At 36.0% G+C, this 21358-nt stretch overlaps 1 protein-coding gene across 1 annotated transcript in view; it reads left to right on the top strand.

Annotated features, from left to right (window-relative positions):
• Nucleotides 1–21358, top strand: part of GPC5 (glypican 5) — an 827733-nt gene that overhangs the window by 436925 nt on the left and 369450 nt on the right. Inside the window, 1 exon segment of the mRNA XM_030036731.2 lies at nucleotides 12851–13013. Within this exon segment, the coding sequence (XP_029892591.2) occupies nucleotides 12851–13013 (163 nt within the window).

Below are 21358 nucleotides of genomic sequence, written 5' to 3'. Positions count from 1 at the left end.
TTGTTATAAGATTGGTCCACACAAAGTCACAGATAAGGATGCTTTTGTAATTGATACTTGATCTCACTAATGTAAGGAGTTTCCTGCTTATTAATTATTTTAAGGTCCTGCTGTATTGAGGGAGGGGGATCTATTTTTGCTTAGAGAATCCCTCCTCACCAAAACTGTGCTATAAACAACATTGTTATGGTCCCTTGTGAGATAAATGACTAGTTAAGTGTTTAGTTTCATAGTAATTGATTTCTGTATTAAATTTTTTAGGTGTCTACTCCCACATCATCTTCTAGATCAATTTAAAATGCTCTGATCTAAGGAAAAAGTACATGTGTAGCTGCTGAAGAGGGAAATGTATTTTTAACATTTACATTTTGTTAAGTATGAGGGACAATTTTTAATCTGTATTATCTACAGAATAATGGCTAATGCAAAAGTAAAGACTTCCTTCTACTTTCTTCTTGTATTTAACTTGGTTTCAAATGTTTCTGGGAGTGTACTAGTTTTATAAAGATATACTAAGTTTGAAATATATTTTTTTTCTTGCTGAAAGACTTTTACCTTTTGTTTAGAAACCTATAAAATTCTGTCATAATAGGATGCAATATCATAGTTTGTTGTTAATAATTTAGTGATAACTGTACATAAGAGTCTCTCGGTTCTCTGAGTGCTTAAATCAGTCATGGTAACACCTTTTGTTATCTGTATATGCCTCAGTTTTATTGGAGATAGCTGAAGTCTACATAAGGAATTATTCTGTAATCCCTCTTCTAGACCTAGAGACTATAAACATTAATGATTTACATACAGATAGATTAGAAGAAAAATCCGTATTCCTGATTAAGTGCAGGCCACAAGTCTTTTGTGGACCTACCATCCTAGAGCAGTTATTAGTTGGTAGACCTAGAGTCTCTTGGAAGCATATGCTGTCATTTGCGTGAGATTTCTGAAATGCTGAGAACGCCACGAACACGGCTGCTGGCCCAGCTGACTGTTGGTCTGAGCTGCTCACTTCCACTCTTCTGCTGTGGGGGTCAGCGCTGCGTATGCGTATCAAGTCTACTTTTCATATGCTACTTGCTGTTGTAGCTTATTTCCAGTATGCATTACCTGGGGCTAAAAGCAAGATGTTTTTGTCTCCTTGAGGAATGAAAAGATTTAGTATGTCCTGTTTGTCAATAGTTTGTTGATTATTCCCTGTTAAGTGCTAGGCACCAATGATAACGGTTCCTATCATCTCTTACTGATTGTACTGATAAACCATGGGTGAATTATTTCACAATGTCATCATCAGTTCTCGGAGAACAGGCTTTATAACCATTCGTTAACTTCATAACTGAACTCCATCACACAGAATACCTGTCAGAATAACTCATCTGCATACAGCCTGCAAATTAGTATAATACTAGATTGGCATGATATGTGAACAGAAACAGACTTATTTACTTCCTTCTGACTCTTTTATTTCCTGCTGCAATATTATTTTAGTCCTTTTCAGAAAAAATAATTGGAGAGGTACGAAGTGGACATGACTGCCTTGTGAGATCCTTTTATATTTGAGACAGGACTATGGAGTCCTTCCCTATAGCATGTTGCAGGAGGAGCTAGCACTCCTTATATCTGCATCCGTCATATTATGTTTTGTTAACAGTAATTGTCCCAATGAGTTTGTCCAAATTCTAACATCAAACTTTCAGATGAGTGATCTTTTTTTTTTTTGTTATTGGACAATCAGCTTCCATTTCATTTAAACAAAAGTATTATTTCCCTTGCTTCTTGATTTCCTATTTCTTCACAAAAATCTGGATGTGGTATCTCTGAAAATGTCATAAAAATGTAGAAAGAACTTGTACTTCAGTGGTGAAAATTAATTCTGTAGCTGATTCCTTAATATATCTGTACTCTCTTCCGGGCTATATTTTTATTTTCTAAGCTCTAAGCAGCTTCATCACTACTGTGTGTTAAACACACACAGCACCTCAGCTGAATGGAATATACTTTTGATCTGTCACAAAAGCTTTTTCAATTTATAAATTGGTGTATGTGAGGCTCAATTATCATGTTAAAATAGACAGAAAAGAATTTCTTTCTCAAGCTGTATACAATAATTAAAAAGGATTTTTAAAAGTTAGTCAGTAACCTAAATTAAGGTGTAAAGACCTCAAGCTGGCCAAAATTCAGTCAGTTCTTTGTCTGAGGGGAATTGAATAATTCTATTGCCCTGAATTTGTTTGTTCATTTTTCATACAACCAAATAATGGTACAGATAAAACAGAGGGTTGAGGGTTTTTTGCTTTAAGGAAACATTCTGTGCTGTGTGCTACAATGAGGAAAGTCTCATTGAAAGCTTAGTCAGCTTACAGGGCTTTCATGGAATTTTTAAAGCCAGGAGCAAAAGAATTGCATCTTAGCAGTAGGTTTGGATGTCTTTGACTCCCCAGGTCAAATGACTAGGACTGATTTCCAGCTGAATCAGCTGTGGCTAGCTTTTGACATAATTGTACAGCAAAACTGCATTCCTTACGAGATGCCTTAATTGCTGTGCACCCCTTCTCAACAGTGTTAAATTTTAGGATTCATGTAGCCATATATCTACTCATATCATCTGAACTGGTCTTTCTTACCAACAGAGAGAAATAGGTGGTTCTGGGATGCAATCCACCTTGTCCTATAGATAAGCCTAAAGCAAGTCAGAGGAGGGGCCTTAAAGATTCCTGTTTCTTTCTGCTGTCCAGATGATGTCAGGATGAGTAGTTCAGATGTAAATTTCTATAATTCATTGATGTGAATCCTATCCAACTATCAGGAAGCTCTTTTGATTCCTAAACTTGTATTTGAATGATATAGCAGAAACAGTCAGAGGCACAGTTACTAACATTCAAACATCTCCCTAAATGCAATATTAGCCCTGCTGTCAGCTTGGTCTTCATGGATTTTACACAGCAGCTATTGCTTTTCCTCACTCACTCCAGAGTCTGCTCACATGGAGGCTGGAAATGTTGTCAAGTGAAAGAAGAAAGTAGCTTTATCGTGCTGCTGGTGGATAAGAGAAAGCAGCGTGTGAGTCATCACTGGTGAGTCACCTCCACTGACCATCCACTGAATTCCATTCACTGAAATCAGTTCTTTGGATAAATCACCAATTTATCCACTCACAGTAGGGTAGCAATAGGAAATGTAATGTACCTCTAACAATCTGGTAATAATTTTGCTCATGATGGCACCACTGATTATTGTAATGCAGCTTTTTCTGTAACGTCTTCTGAATGGCCCTCCAGACGAAATGTCAAGTAACATGTTATTCTTATAAACTGAAAAGCATTCCAGAAGGTGTTGATATTTTTAAAATTCTTCCTTTAACTGGCTTAATATCATGCCCTTTCAACTGCAGGTTTGTGAAGTATAAGGAGAAATCAAACCCTGAAATAGTCTGTCTGAAATTTTCATTATCTGTCACGATGTTTAATTCACTTCAGCTGTAACTTTAGTCTTAATGTTTTCACTGATACTGAGAGGAAACTAGGGTTTACAGATCATTAACTCTTCTTAACTAACAATCCATGTCATAAAAGCAAGGGAACTTCTACTTCTGTAGATACAAGCTCAGAATTGCCACAGATTGGAAATACACAGATGGACAAGTGTTCTAGTATAGCTAATTTGCTGTAGAACCCAGTCCTAGCTTATTTTTCAGTAGCAATTTTATATAAACATGCTTGTTGAAGCATTAAATACATATTTTATACTTTTAAGAATAAAATAAACATTTATTGTTTTGCAACTCTCATGATTTTTATTTCTAAGAAACAGCCAGACTGATAACTGGTTGATACTGTTATTGGTACAAACCTGTGCATGATAATGAGCTAATGTTCATGTACTCATGTCCATATACATGAATTCTTGCAGGCTGGTGAATTCTCCTCCATTCCTCAGCTTCCTTGGTATGCTTTGGTTTCTTCTCTTATTTGAAAAACTGTCCTGTGTGATGACAGTCATCAGACTAATTAAAACTGGCTGAGTTCAACATATGTAATTGTGATTAATTCTCCATGTGGTTTTGTAAGTTCTAGTTGTTAGCACTGCAAATGTTTGGTTTGAAACTTTTTTCAGAAAATTTAATTCTTAAGTTTTAATCAGCATTTTTTCTCACAAATAATTTGATCTTTGTTCTTGCCAGTAGTACATTTATATATAGAGAGAACATACATACAAAGAAATAATTAAATTTTCCATTTTATAGCTCTAGCATCTAGTTAATGGTTGGGATCCCATTGTGCTTTTGTCCACTTGGCCTAGTTGTACTAGGAGCTGTGTTGTCACCAAAGAAACAAACAAAAAATGTAATGTCTAGCTAAAAGAATTAAGAATTCACTTGGAAAACTTTTTTTTGTAATTATTTCTTTTCTATAAATCTCAACTTAAGACACCTGCCTTTGCTCATTTGAATAACTCCCTGCTTTCTATTGGCTCTGTTGACTAGGATTATGTTTCAATTGCATGTACACAGATGCCTTCAGCCATTCCAGCTGCTCAGTGTCCCTTGGCCTCCAGCTGCTGCTCCAGAAGGTGTTCTGCAAATTCTCTATCACGTCTTTCCACCCATGTAGTGCCCAGGTACTCTAGGCCATCTCAAATGGCACTAGATAACCATGTCCAGAAAATTGAATCAAACCTCTAACATGCAAATTACTACTAAGGACCTTGGACACCTTACTTACAGAAAAACACCTAAATTTTTTGACATCTACACTGAGGTGTATGAATCTGGAGCCAAAAGCCACCCCAAAACCTGGGTAAGCTTGTTCAAATGAGCTTTATGTGATCACAGTATGCCATGTTACTTAAATCAATCCTTTTATTTATTCTCAATTGTTCGTTAAACCACTTCATAGTAAGCTATCTAGTGTTTCACGTAGTCTGTTCTGGAAAGACAGAATTTCAGCTTCTGAAGAAGAATGTTATTTCAGTCTACTGTTATGACTGAAGAAAATGGCCTAATATGTCATAACTATTAGTATCCACCCTTGCCAAGGGAGAAGGGTCTAGAAATGCACATGAGGGTAAGGTAAAGGATAAAATTATTTGTAAATTATCTGAAAAATTATTTGTAATGTCTAGTAGACAGGGTTATACCAATAACCTTCAAAGGAATACCATGAAACAGATGAACAGAAAAGAACCGTGAAATGAAAAATCCAGGGAGATCCATGGCTCTAAAGAACAGATATCGAAGATGCTCATACTATAGCTTTAGAAATATTTTAAATGAAATTTTGCTGGTGATGGGTTTTTTTTTCCTGAAATTTATATGTTTCTCTTTCATTATTATTATCATCTATTTCTGCTTGCAGCTATGCTGTCTTCATGGATGGGTGAAACAGGCAAAGAACATTAGTCTCTAAACATTAATCATAGATAATGTGACTTTGTTCTGTTATTTCAACTACCTAGACAGAAAGAAGAGCACAAGCTATTATTCTGGGGTTTAATTTTGCTCTCATTTATTATCTTAGAAATGCCTGACTCGTTTACTTAATTTTCTGAGGATGATTTAAATCTACAGTGAGATGTTAGCAAGACATGCATTTTTTTAAAGCAAAAAATACATAAATATTTTTTTAATCAAGTTGATAGTGTGCATAACTGTGCTAGCTGGTCTTGTACCAAGGGACAAGATCCAAGCTTTTGTTCCTGTATTCACTTGGAACCAGTAATAACTGGAAAGAAAAATAATCGCTCATCACAGAACTTATGTGAGAACCTGAGTTGAGGGGTTTTAGCTGTAAAATGCACCCCCAGATACAAAGAAAGATTTTGTTTATAGCAGAGAAGACTTTGTCTTTAATAATGTAACAAATTCGGAAAAGGATATTTGTTGAGGGACAATTACCTTTAGGAGCTGTATCTGTACTGCTAAATAAGAAGAGGATCAAGGATGAGAGCACACACTGCTTCATGTCCCAGTGCTTACAATTAGCCTCTTTAATAAGTGATTTACCTTTAGGAGAACTGGTTGGAATAATCCAAACCAGAAGTAAATTACAAAGATTGAGAAATGTTGACATTTGGTATCTATTGCTCTAGCGCATTCCCCAGTTCTCTTTTATTCAGCACTGTAGACATCCCCAAAAGTTGTATCTATTGTATTAAATAAAATTAGTCAGGGACTGCAAGTGTCCTGCTTCCCACAGCAGAATAACTATATCCAAGCTGCCTGTTGGGAACAGTCCCTAGACTATGCCAAGGCTCAAATTGGGGGTCAAGCATATTTGTGGAGAGTGCTGGTAGGATCAGTTCAAATCTGTGATGGCCAGGAAGCATGCTAATGATGGAACAAAATGGACAGTGTATCCTTGTGCTTGGGCTCACAGCCTGGCTTTGTTGAACTGTACCTTTAGTGAGAATTATTAGTCATTTCTACCTAATTCAGTAGTTAGCTTTCTGTGAAAGTTTTGTTTGCTTACTGAATGGTTTTGAATGCTGCATAAATAACTACTGGGAAGAAATGCCTGGATTTTGTAGTAGTAGTATAATAAACTGGAGTAATTCCTATTTCTATTATTCAAGCAGCAACTGTTTTGATCATGAGGTAGTAAAGGTATATCAAGAAAGCACAAAGGGTAGGTTAGAGCTGTGTGGTGCAGTGCTGGCTCGCAGCCACCTTACTGATTCTTGCTCGTGCTCAGTAAGCAGAATGAATCTCTATTTCTTTCTGTGTTCTGATGAGTTGGCTTAGACTGGAGAGAAATGTTGTGTTACTTCCATCAGAATTTCAGGCTGCTGTTTGGTTGGTGATTTTATGGAGTTGAATGAGTCTGCAGGCTTGAAACGTAGAGTTTTAGCCCAGGATTTTGGGCAGAAAACAGTGGGTTTGACATAGCAGTGTATGCATTGCTTGTACTTTGTGCATCATCTCAGGGATGTAAATGCTATAGCTGATTAGAAATTTCATTCTCTCTTTGAAAATTTCATTGAAAAAAACAAAAAATAAGAACGGAGCTGATGTACTTCACCCAAAGCTACAGCTTTTTATTTAAAAAAACCCACAGGTCACTATCATGAGGGACTGTAAGAGTTGTAATACTACTTGTCTAAATACCAGTCTCCAATATAAGCTGGACTTCTAATTCAGAATGCACATTTTTGTTAAGGATCTTTTGCGTTATTGGAAATTAAACCCTGCAGTAGATTCTGGCCTACAGAGGTATGAGTAGTTTTTTAATGAGATCACTAAAGAGAAATGCTGTATTTTTAAGTATTCAGGTATGTAATGCTAAGCAGAGGAATAAACTTTAGCATTCTTTCTTTCTCTCATTTGAAAGAGTTCAAAATAGTCATACTTCTGGAAAGTTTGATTTGATTAGGTAAATTGGATTCACTGCTGGGCTCCTTTGGGATTCCCTCCACAAGTACTTATGATATGCAAATAAATGAAAGAGGGGAAATATTATGACTAAGCTTAGTTAGTGCATTGACTGCAACAGAGTATCATCAACATATTTTTATTAAAAAAAAAATTCATAGAAAATCAATGTTACCCCTGAAGGTATATGATGTGTAAGATAAGTAAATAGGATACTAGATTTTTTTTGAAAGAGAACCAATATCACATCAGTTTCAATGGTGTAAACATAAGTTCCCTTACCTGTCAGTGTTCATCACTCATGAGAGATGAAATCACTTGTAACTTCCTGCAAACACAGGAAAGTAGAAAAGAATCCAGTCTTCTCATTTAAACCAGATTTACTTACATGAATTCATAGATTTTTGAGAGCCAGAAGGGATCATTTTTGTTATTTAGTCTAACCTCCTGCATACCCTGTCCTTGAACCTCTGAATTAATTCATGCTTTAAGACCAAAAACTTTGATCCAGAACATATATATATATACACACACATATTTCTTAAGAACCTGACCAGACCTGTTAAATTATTTTGATATAGAACAACCTTTGTGGGTTTTTTAAATGTATGATATTGATACTATCATATTTATTTGTTTGATTCACTTTGAATGTGTAAATAAAAGTTTTTTATTAACTTATTATTGTCATATGCTTTGGCCTGATACACAAATTCATCAAATATGTGTTTGCCATGTAGCCACTTACAAAGCTGGTTAAATAAATTCCGGAGGTGGGGATTTTTTTGGTGCACTAAAGGATGAGCTCCTTGGTTAAAAACAGAAGTACTTTTTTGTTCCATTTTAACCACTGTAATAGAACTCACTTCTGTGCCATCCTTTCTGAACAGAAGAAACAAGAATGGATTTATGAGTAATATAACAACCCTAATCTGACTTAGTATTCCTATTTCTGTCCCCAAAGATATCCCATTAAAATCTTTGGCTAGAACACTACTCTTGATAATTCATAGTCTGCTGGCTATCCAGGACACCCACAATTATTTTACAGAACAGAATATTTTGTCTTCAAATATGCATGTAATATAATATTTAGACTTGCAAATTTACATTTGTCTGTATTTTATTATAGTATGTGTTTAAAAATTCATTCAATTGCCTGGCTTACCAGATGAGGTATTTTCTTAGACAGTTTGTCGCTTCTCTTTGTTATTTAGTAGTTCTCCATTTCTTGTAGCAGTGAAAGGTTTATCATTACCATTTTGTGTTTTATACTGCTTCCCAGGTCATTGATCAAAATCTTAAATAATCTCAAAAAATTACCAGACCCTATAGGACTGTATAACAACCATACATTCTTAGTGATAATTTTCCTAATTATGCTTACACTCTCAGATTTGTCAGGAAGCTTCAAATACCCTTATAGATGCCTCTGTAGCTGCTGTAAGCACTTTGTTTTCTTACTGAAATGTTATATAGTACCAAGTCATATATTTACATAACCCTGTAAGTACTTTATTACAACAATATAACTTCTGTCATACAAACCTGCATTTTTATTCTAAAAGATGAAATTTCACAGAATTTATTAATGGTACTTTTTGCTATTATAACTTTTTTCAGAATTGCTGTTTGTGTCAAAGAAAGTGTTCCACTAAGCCATCAGTGAAAATCCCAAGGGGCTTTTAGGCAATTGGGCGGTGAAAGGTCTAAGCTGGAGGCTCAGCTTCCCAAAGATACATAGGCAAGGTGTGAAGTTGAAGATTCCCAAGGACCTTTCAGTTGACTTGCACACGAATCATTCAACTGTGCATATGTACCACAGCAGTGGTAAGAAAACACAAATTTTCTGTGAAAATAAAATGCCACCAGCAGAGGACATGTTTTTGATATCAAAATCTTAGTTTAATGAACTTTCACCAAAATTAAGAGAAAGATCCAGCAAATCTAGCCTGGAATATTGGCGTGCCTACTGCAGTCTCACAACACTGGTGACCTAACCCTTGCCATAACTCAGTCAAACTAACCTGGTTGCCAATAAAATTTGCTGCTATTTTCATTGAAATAGAAAGACAATGATGCATGATTAAACTCACAGTATTTTTCTTTTTTAAAGACAGAAATTTGATAGAATGGAAAACCTTTTTGGACACCTAAAAGAAAAAGAGATTATTTTAGCCTGCAATATAAAGGGAAGAACATTTATTGTAGTAGTTTTTCTGGGGACACAGTATACAGCTAGTAATCTTGCTTATTGAGCTGGAAGACCCAACAAGTGTATACAACAAAATTCCCCAGTTATAACCTAAGTTTCTTTTCCTCTTAAATAATAGCTTTATAAAAATTATGGCACAACAGAATAATCATTTAAAATGCCTTTTATCTTTATTTCTAAAGTGAATCAAGCTAGCTTTGAAGAAGTACATGGATTATATAAATTTAATAAAGAATTTATATTCAATCTAAGCCATGCTTAGTAGCGAACCAGCACTGGGATTTGTGAACTTATATGGAGACAACATTTCTTCTTGTACAATTAAAGAGACTGAAGAGAATAACAAAACCCAAATTACAAAGGAGCTTGTTCATTCCTTAACCTCTACTCTTTCAAGTACAGCAAAAAGTTTGGAAAAAGTTGAAGAACAATTTTTCAATGTTGAACCTACATTTAAAGCAATTTAGTGGGATTGTCTGAGTTTTCAGATTTCTAGTCATAAGTCAATAATGCACAATAAGTGGAAAGGGGAAAAAAAGAGAGGAAAGAGAACTTTGGACTGAAATTTAGAGAAGGAGAAAAATATAAAGACCTTATTAAGGCAATATATTTTTAAAACTGAGACACAGATACAGAATGTGAAGGGCTAAGCATGTTCTCAGGCTGAAAAAATGTGTGTGTGTGTGTGTGTATATATATATATATACACACTATACTATGGAAACTTTAGCAGGAACTCGTGTTTGAAAAAATGTCTTGCTGGAGGTTCATTCCCACATTTATGCCACAGAGCTCAGGGATAAAGAGTACCCTATCATACAGCTGGCTTTGGAGTTGTGTCATGATTTGAATTGTGCCAAAAAAATAAGAAAGTGTCCTGTTTAACTAAATGTAGTTCATTAGACTGTCTGTGTTTTGTTTCCATAAATACTATGTTGGCAGAAGTATGGCATGGATCGCACAATGAGCAGGGAGCAGGGCAGCTATACAAAAGAACTTTTTTTCTCTTAGCTAGGTAGTTTGTCTTTCAGGTAACATATAACTGTCTAATAAAACTTTTGAAGCAAAAGTGCTGCATAAATTGGTTCTGCTGATTCAGTGGTGAATGGCGTTGTCCTGTTCTTATACAATGTTGCTAGTGGCTTTTATAAAGCTACTGAGATTTATCTGAGTGATGGCTTTGTAGTAGTGATTAAAATATTTTTTTTCTGGGCACTGTACAGCACTTAACAGATCAAGTAGTCCGGGAAGTGACTCTATACTCTGTAAATGAACTGAGTATATTGTCCAAAAAATATGAACCCAGTATCTTGCTTGAACAACACATTTTTGAAGGTATAAAACAATTGAGTCTGTTTCAGACTAATTAGTAGCTACTTTCAGGAGAAAAATCTGATTATTAAATTATAGAATATGAGCCAGCAGAGTTTTGGCCAGTGTAAAGAAGTCCTGCTAGAATGAAGCAAGTGCAATACACGCGCGTGTACCAGCTAATATTTTGGACTAGATAAAGTTATAAGAATTCTTAACATTTCTAAGAACCTGTTTCGTTAGAGATTATGAAGTTTATATGTATCTGACATGTAAACTGAACTGAATCTGGACGGGGCAGAGGGCACATTGTGTATGTATGTCCTACCACTTAGTATTTAAAAAGCTGGATGACAGCATTTGTATATTTGATAAATGAGAGAGATTAACATTATTCAGGTGATTGCTCAGCTCTGCTCAACAGAACAGAGAAATGAGTTAAACTTTAAGAACTCTACCTGTTGTCTTGTAGACCATGCTGCCATCATTGGCCATGTCTATAGTGATACATAAAAAGGAGCCAGAGAACAAGCTTCTGTACTGGACCAAAATCACCTGCACTGCATAGGCCAGTATCAGCTATCCCTTTGCTTTGTTTTAGGTCACCCTTATTAGTTCTCCCAAAACAATGCCTGGATGCGATTTGGGAAATAGTTCTCTCCAGGCTAGCACTGGCTCCAACTGTAGTAGCTTGGTCTGCTGCTCCCTGGTCAGGAATTTGATATGGTCCCAACACATTTCTTTCCTTCAGCTTCTACCAGATGCCCATATGACACATCCAGAGCACATGACAAGTATGTTTTGGATTCACCAATATAGAGCTGCAGCACAGCTCTCATACTATTCAAGATATTTTAAACTGAAAAATTCACACAAGAAAATAATTGTATCTTAAGGCCCCGTGGACACCACAGGGGTCTTGAAAAGATCCAGGGCCAGTTGCTATGTAGCATGGATGCTGTCTGTCTGCTCTAAAGGGGATTAGTCTGAGGGAGTGAGGACACGAGCCGGCAATGTGCGCTTGCAGCCCAGAGAGCCAACTGTATCCTGGGCTGCACAAAAGAATTGTGACCAGCAGGTTGAGGGAGGTGATTCTGCCCCTCTGCTCCCCTCTTGTGAGAGCCCACCTGCGGTACTGTGTTCAGCTCTGGGGTCCTCAGGATGGGAAAGACATGGACCTGTTGGAGCGGGTCTAGACGAGGGCCACCAAAACGATCAGAGGGCTGGAACACCTCTCCTATGAGGACAGGCTGAGAGAGTTGGGGTTGTTCAGCCTGGAGAAGAGAAGGCTCCGGGGAGACCTTATAGCAGCCTTTCAGTACTTAAAAGGGGCTTATAAGAAAGATGGGGACAGACTATAGTAGGGCCTATTGCAAAAGGACAAGGGGTAAAGGTTTTAAACTAAAGGAGGGTAGATTCAGACTAGATATAAGAAAGAAATTTTTTTACAGTGAGGGTGGTGAAACGCTGGAAAAGGTTTCCCAGAGAGGCTGTAGACGCCCCATCCCAGGAAACATTGAAGGTCAGGTTGGATGGGGCTCTGAGCAACCTGATCTAGTTGAAGATGTCCCTGCCCATGGCAGAGGGGGGTTGGACTAGATGACCTTTAAAGGTCCCTTCCAACTCAAACTATTCTATGATTCTATGTCCCTATCAATTCCACCTGGCCTCTGGGCCAGGAATTGGTGCCTGATCTTTCTTTAAGTAGCAATAAAGACACAGACATTTTATATTTTTTTTAAATTAAAAATAAAGTATATATCTCCAGATACCACTCTTTTAAATCTGGCTGTAAGCCAGGGGAAAAAAAAATAAAAAAAAAAAAAATCAGAATTCTCATTCTGTGGATCCTGGAGTTTTCTTTTTAAATCAGATAATTACTAGAGAAACATATATGAAAATTTTGGTACTCACTGAAGTTCTCCATCTGTACTGCTAACTTGCATACCATATCTTGTCTTCAGCTGTTGCAGGGCAAATCATTTCCTAAATATGATAAATGGGATCTCCAACAAACAGGCAGTGGTGGAGTTGTAGATGAACATATCAGTGGAGATTGTGATGATGAAGTTGGTTGCGAAGGATCAGGAAGTGGAGAAGTCAAAAGAATCCTGAAAATTACAGACTGTAAGTCCATGATTCTGTTTCCTTCATGCATTTAAATAGTGAATTGGCATATTTTTCACTAATGCATACCACTGAATTATCTTGGAAAAGGTATGGAAAAGTTGTCTGTACAATGTTTCCAAGACTTACAGGAATAGGACTACAATTACAGGATTTCTATGAGCATGGTTGAATATGAGTATCAGTTTCATCGTAACACATTAACACATATTTGGCATAATGTAGACTGACCTCAACACAATATTTTAGTTAAATGAAAGGTGTTACAATGACATGTCCCTGTGAGTTAGTACTTTAACATAAAAGATTTGGCAGTTAAGCAGAGAAATTGTTCTAATTTTTCATGGAACTGTGGCAACATAAAAGGTTTAGTTGTGGTAGCTGAATTTCATAGAGAACTGTTGGAACCAATGTACTGTAGCACTCAGCATCAATGCCATTACTACTTCTTGCGCATCTTTCTGCTTTTGTTACAGTTTTGGGTTTTGGGGGTTTTATTTGTTTGGGGTTTTGTTTTTCTTTTCTGAAACACATTTGTATCAATTTTCTTCAAAAAATCATTTGTGCACTTCAGTGGCATGGAACTGGAAGGATGAGCAATAGTATTGAAGCACAAGTAAGGTAACTACTTCTCTGAATCAGGACATTATTCTGCATCTCTTATTTCTCTTTGCAGTGTAGAAATATAGGCAGAAATGATGGGAATAGATGCCTGGTATGATCAAAATTACATTTCTGCATTTTGCATTTTTGTTTTTCTGCTTTTTGCATTATTCTGCATTTTGCATTGCAAAATTCAGTACTAATAGGTAGGAAGTCAAGGTTGGTGTCAGTCGCTGAATTTACCTATATTTACTGAATTTGAGTGTGCTCCATGTTTCCAAGCTTAAAGTGAGAAACCCAGATCCTTCTTGACTGGACAGTGAAAAGGCAATTTAGAAATGTGGCCATACAGAAACTGTAGTATATGCTTGCACGGTTCTGATTTGAACAACTGGAGAAATGACACTGTGCATTCTGGGGCATGCCTTAGCAGGTCAGTTTGGAATCAGCCTAAGCTGCTGTTGCACTGCTACCTAGTCTATACATTTTCAAGTCCTGCTATAGCTTCTCTAGATGGGATTTTAAAAGATCTGCAAAAAGGTTTGGAAACTTACTTCCTGAGAGTGCCTTTCAAGATTTAACTTTGAAAAAAGAAGTTAGAGATCAAATATTTAAAAACAGATGTACTTTGGAATACTGGATATATTATATCTATTTGATAATGACATTCTATGGTATCAAAAGACTGTAAAATAGTCTTAAAATATGACTAGGGCTATTAAGAAAGTATTAAATGACAAAAGAATTGCAAGAATAGTACATTTTCTTTCGCCCTCGTCTAGTGCATTAGAATTTTCTTCATATTGATATATTTAGTGTAATCTTTTCAAAATGTTAAAAATATAATTAGCCTTCATATTCCCTTTATACTACATTTAATATAAATCTCTAGAATTATAAACTATGTATTAGGCATACTGAAGTTTGCATGTAGTGCTGTTTCATTTGAACTTTTTCTAAGATATTATAGAACAAAAATATGAGTCCATACTGTTCAATATGAAGACTTGTGCATATATATTGAGTTATTAGTACCTTCAATGAGCCATTGTGATTTTACGGATTTATACTGGCATGCATTTATTATTTGGAATGCACCTTAAAATGTGTCTTGAATGTATACCAAAAGGAATCCTAGACAACACTACTTTGTTCTGGGGTATCATACATGCTTACTGACGTGGACTTTCTGTCCAGTAGAACTGTTAAAATGTTCCATTTAGTATTAATTTTGTTATAATATAGGTCAAGAAAATATTTTTCTTCATAAATCACTTAAGTGTATATTTAAGATAAATGGAACAGGAACTTGAACAATTCTTCTTTTGCATCATTGTGATATATGAGTAGGACTTTGGGAATTAAAAGTGAAATTGAAAGTGAAAAAAGTAAATATATTTTAGTAAGCAAACAAAATTATATTCTCAAGATTTATGATTTTACATGAGGAACTAGAATAAAAAAATTAAAAGATAAACAACATCATGATTTAAGCTGGTAGAATTTTCTTACCTTCAGATGACCGGTATCAATTTCAAGCTAAGTCAGATCCTAAACTCCTTGGTTTTAAACTGAAAAGCTAGATTTACTCTGGTGATACTGCTTACTGCTTTTTGAAAAGCATGGCTGAACTTCAGCTAAGCCTAGAGGTTGACTACAGAATGTTTGATCCTCGGTGTTAACTTGTTAGTTCTAGTGCTTTTTCGTGCGTCCTAATTTTTTTTTAGTCACATAAAAATAGCTAGAAATGTCTGAGTACTCTTCTGTATTTAGATATGGTTTGCATTTTATCATATATGTCATGGAAGACCAACCAAACTTGATTTGTTATATAGAAATTTATATTTGTGGTCCTAAATAAACTGATACGAAAAAGAAAAAAAACCATACTTGCAGTGTAAGCCAGATCAACAAGTTAGATTTGTTCAAATCCAACCCTCCACAAGCTTCTGATCTGCAAACGCTTGTGATCTTACTCAGCAGTCAAGCTTACTTTGTTTCTTCTGCTGTATAACAGACTATTCTTCAGGTTTTCCACACTTACATGCTGCTTCTATGCATTATAAAACACTAGCTTGTAAGTGTAACATGACCACATTTTTAAACTGAAAAACAAACCTCAGCTGCAGTAGAACTGCAGGGGTAGAGACACAATGGGTTGAGTTGGCCAATGTCCACATAGCAACTTAGGAATCATGGCAGAATTAAAACGGCATACGTTAAAAATATCAGTAGCACAGTATTTCACTGCTGTTAACTTTCAGTTTGTGAAAAACAGTAAGAGAACCATAAAGACAGAAGGTAGAAATAAGGTGGGGCAAAGAAAATGTAAATGTGGGTCATAATCCTCTTTGTAGTACAGAGAAATAGTCTTCCATCTATATTGATAAATGGGTGACAAACATATAAAAAACACAAATGACACCAGGATTGAACTGAAACACCAAATAGTTTGATTGTGAGTATGAACTCAACCTTTACTGTTGCAGTTTTAAACACATACTTGTTACAGTCATTTTGTCTAAGAAGAACGTTTAAGTAAAAAGCACTTTCAAGAAGTTTTACTAAACTCTAGAAACCAGATACTTACTTTCTTGTCATAGGTAAGCATTGTTATAGGACTTTACAATGCATTTATGATTTTTGAAGCTCAAAAAAGAATTATGACTTATACAATGGGTAAGTTATTTAATAATTATTTCCTTTTAATGTGTCACATTAAAATGGGTGAAAAAAGATTATTTATGGCGTTTAGTAGCACACACATTTTAACTGTATCCATTATGCACACGATTAATTCATTTTACTTTATACTTTTTTGATACATGGAGACATACAGATAGTATTATTTTTTCCTCACCAAAGAAGTTTTTTACAGTCTTTTTCTTCTGGGCAACTTTGCGTTCTCTCATAATCAGCCAGGAAAGAAAGGGGGATTACTACCTATTTTGTACTATAATAGAGTCTGGAAGTCCTAGCCAAAGCCCAGGCTCCTTTTTGTTAGCTATTCCAGACATTTTCACCAAGGAAATGATCCTGTCTGCAACAAATTCATAATCTTAATAAGCTAATAAAGTATGATACAGAAGTAGCCCTTTTAAGTACATTGCTTTGTATAAAAATAAACTGCAAAGACACATCCACCTTTTTTTTGACACTATGTCATTGCCTTCTGAACATGTGTATGATCCTCAGACCTGGAAGAGACAGAGGGGAAGGGAGGAGATATGTTTCTGCCTAGACAAACCTCTAGCAATTTTATGTGAACACATAGCCTCTGAAGTCAAAGATGACTTATTTCTGAACTCAGAGCTACAGATGTGAGAATCGTTTTCATTTAGTGTGGGAGACTGACAAATGTGTGGTGACAGGGTTTAGGCTTTGGAAGGCCAATGAAGAGATTTGGTATTTATGACACAGAAGTGATAGCCCTAGCATTACACTAGTGCTTAAAATATGTTGTATTTTGAAAAATTCTGGGTTTCATATCAAACAGTCAATCCTTACATTACATACAGTGTTTCAAAGCCCTACGATTGCACTGACTGCTTTGGTCTTCATAAGTACTTTTGAAATATAGCAAATTGGTGCAGTTATTTGAAGGAATGGTACTAGAAAGGATAGTGTACTTTAAATGTATAAAATAAACAGTAGTATAAAGTCTTGACACTTCATTTGCTAGTTTTATTCTACTCTAACCCAGGAGCTCCCACAGGACTATTTCATGCGTCACAATGAATTACCTCCTCAAAAAACCCTGCAGAATGGAAAAGGTAATAACAACAAATACTTATCACCTATATATTGATTTGAATCTGTTTTCAAATAGCTCTATGAGGAAGGGCTAATCCTGATATCACTCCTTTGAGCCACTCAATACCATCTATCAAAATTCTCAAAAGACTTTTAACAAGACCAACAATTTTCTGAAAAGTGGTCTACCACTGCTTTGTCTTTCTTCTCTCATTTTAACATGCAATGCAGGTGTTTCTTTACTATAGCCAGAGATCTCCTAGTTCAGGGCTCATATATGTAGAAATATCAGGGATGTCTTTGTGCTTGAGGTATATACAGGCAAACCTTGTCTCTCACTTGCTTGATTTTTCTCTCACCTGATATTCATCCTGTCTGAGGAAAAAAGTCTCCAAAATGTTTTATTGCTAGGACTACTTAATCTGCAGATTATTATTTTCTTGTTCAGACTCTGCAATAGAGGTAATATAACTTGGAAGAGGCTTTATGTTGTGATCTCCCTATAAAAAGAGGGTACTATGATTCAAATAAACCAGTCTGTGTCTCTTATCTGATGTTATACTGCATTCTCAGGTCTCAAACATCCTTTCTCCTCTTTCTGCTCCTTCACCCACTTCAGTAGAGTTGCTTTTTTCTTTTCTTAAAATCTGATTCTGATGGCATCTTCTGTGACCAAAACTACTTCAAGCTGGCAATAAAATCTCTGTTATGATGTTTGCCATCTGTTATATTGTTTTAAACTCTCATCTGCATTCTGTGTTACCTCAGTAAAGGAAGAGATCCCTTATGTCAGAGTAGGATTTCAGTCTTTATTTTTTTTTACATGCAACACTATTCTTCCTAATCCCCCATTGTTAATGTAAAGTGTTCTTATTCAGGTGTCTTTGGAAGGGCTACATGTCTTCACTGTTTATAAGTTCACTCAGTTCAGAACACCTCAATTCTATTAAAAATGAATTAAAAAAAAAAAAGTTCTTGCTGTGAACCCCAAACTTGGTCTAAAAATTGCACTAACTTTTAATACTTGCTTTTATACTCAGATTTTATATTGTGTTTTGTGGAATGGGTATGATTAATTATTTCTTGTTTAGCTAGAAGAACTGACATTTAATGATAGTGCTTGATATATTTTAATGGAATCGAATGCAGACTTTTTTAACCTTACAAAATTCTCCAGAAACAGACTGTGTGTATTCCCCATCTCATAATTCTGTCTATAGTCGGTGGTTTGTCTTTGAGCAAACATGTCTGAAAGATGCTTCTGGAGAAGGAGCAGAAAATGAGGGATCTTACAGAACAAGCCACCCCATTTTGAAATGCAAGAAGAGTGCCTTGCCCCACTCTAGCACCTGCTATGACTTCTGCACTAATTCCAGGCAAAAACATGCTTTCACACAGAAGGTGTTTTTACCCTCCATGTTTCATAGGAGTACCATTCAGAATTAATTTTATAGTCCACAGCGGGAGACTTGATGTATTATTCACTGTCAGGACTGTTTGAGCAAGGACTGTATCTGTAATTGGCTTTCTGGTCCTCTGTAATTACTTCCGTGCTTTTTGGCCTAAAATTAGGTGAATCAAGTAAATGGTGTATTACTGCATACATATACGTACATTTGTTCAGGTATGTAACTTGGTTCAAACAGCACAAAAGTGTCTACATATCTGGAAGACCAATCGGAAGAATTTGGGGTTTTTTTTGCTCTCTCTATCCAAGGAAACATCTTGAAGGATGCTTCTGCTGGAGAAAAGGAAAAGTTAGAAGGAAGTGAATGCATCCATGGAGAGGAGTAAGCTTTCCTTCCTGCCCTGTTAATTGGAGCCCCAGTATTCTCCAGGCTGATAAATTACCCTTTTATTACTCCATTACCACATAAAATGACTATCTCCTCCAGGATGCCAACTTTATTCCCATGTATAGCCAATTAGTCTACAGGTAGTTCAGATGATACACAACCTCCATCATACCTTGACCACACAATACCATATTCTGTATTTCTCCGATTATTTCAAAAAGGAGCTCCTGAAGAGCTGTAATCTTCACAGGAGAACCCAGATCAGAAAAGGACATACCGGAGTATATCCTCTGTGCTTAAGTTTGGGAGGCATAAAGCAGTAGGCACCAGTTTTTTTTGAAAGTTGCTAAAAACTGAGAAGTAATAAGTTGGAATTTGTTCAACAGGCAGCTGGTGGACTCTAACACTTTTGCAAGAGTGGCACTGGCTACTTCCCTTCTGCTGCTGTGGCAATAAGAAAGCATTTAGGCCATTCTCTATCCAGATAAATAGCTATGGATAGAGTTAGTTGACTTCCTAGTAGCTGGTATAGTGCTATGTCTTGGATTCAATATGAGAAGAATGTTGATAACACACTGATGTTTTCAGTTGTTGCTAAGTAGTGTTTAGACTAAGTCAAGGATTTTTCAGCTTCTGATGCCCAGCCAGCAAGAAGGCTGGAGGGGCACAAGAAGTTGGGAGGGGACACAGCCAGGGCAGCTGACCCAAACTGGCCAACGGGGTATTCCATACCATGGGATGTCATGCCCAGTATATAAACTGGGGGGAGTGGGGGTGGGGGAATCGCTGCTCAGGAACTAACTGGGCATTGGTTGGTGGGTGGTGAGCAGTTTCATTGTACATCACTTGTATGTTCCAATCTTTTTATTATTATTATTATTATCATCATTTTAATATTGTTATTACTACCATTATTAGTGTCTTCCCTTCTGTTCTATTAAACTGTTCTTATCTCAACCCACAAGTCTTACTTTTTTTTTTTTCTGATTCTCTCCCCCATCCCACTGGGCGGGGGGCTAGTGAGTAAGCGGCTGCGTGGTGCTCAGTTGCTGGCTGGGGTTAAACCACGACAAGCTATAACATCTATTATCATTCCTTTTCCTCAGGAAATATAAAAGAATGAATAAGAAAGCAATATACATTGGTACTTTGCTGGAAAGTTTGTTTCTTTACTGGTAACTGTGAGTGTTAATATTTATACATTGGTTCAATGAAAGAATACATGCAGTAAAAGGCTCCAATTTTCTGGTAACTTCAAAATTAGTGGTATTATTATAAGTTAATTCCCATCAAAATATAACCTCATGTTATTAATGCAGGTCATTTGTAATAATTACACTGCTCTGATGTGCTGTGTTGTAGACCAGTGAGTATGCTTTTTAAATGCATTTTGATAACTTAAAACCTTTGAAGAATAATTGTGCTTCTTTGTTTGTGTTTGTGGTAAGCTCTGTCATAACAATCTTCTTGTGGAAAGTAACATGTTAATACCAGGCAATGCACTGTTGAAAAGTACAAAATTTTATATTAGCTGACTTTATTTCTGCCTCTGTGTGAATTCCCTCAGCAAATTTTATGTAACCCTTTCCCTTATTTGTTTCTGAATTAACAGTCCAACCTGACAGTACAGCTTCCATCCATTGCTCAGGTTAAATTCATCACTCAGGAAGTACAAATGTTGACTCCTGACAAATGATTGTATTCAAGAGAGAGAGTTGATACTCTTTAAATAGGAAACAACTAGAACTTGAAAAGTCATTATTTGTTTTTTCCAATGCTTAATAGGAATATACAGGTCACACCTTTTTGCAAAATAAGATACAAGGAAGTTGTCTTGTAACTTTTCTCAGTTTTTGCATGGCATTTCAAATAGAATTGCTTTGTTTTTTCTCTCACTGCTTCAGGTCATTATACATCCAGCAACTTTACCTATGCAAACTTCATAGGCTGGTAAAGGTCTATGCATAGGAGTGCACAAGTGATTTGGGTTTTTTTTTGTGGAAATCATTGGAACTTGTGTATCACTGTGGCTTTGTTTATGTTTCAGTAATCATTATGTATTTCTGTGCCAACACTTGATCATGCATACAGAAAAATCTTTGAACTTCATATGTGTTGACAATATGTATCTTCTTGCTGAAAGAAAATACTGATTTATTGAAATGCAAATTTTCCACAGGAATGTACTGATTA

The sequence above is a fragment of the Aquila chrysaetos genome, chromosome 14, assembly GCF_900496995.4.
Source record: "Aquila chrysaetos chrysaetos chromosome 14, bAquChr1.4, whole genome shotgun sequence".
In the NCBI taxonomy this organism is placed as follows: Eukaryota; Metazoa; Chordata; class Aves; order Accipitriformes; family Accipitridae; genus Aquila; species Aquila chrysaetos.
The sequence above is the reverse complement of the archived record's forward strand: the minus strand, read 5'-3'. Positions and strand labels throughout refer to the sequence as shown.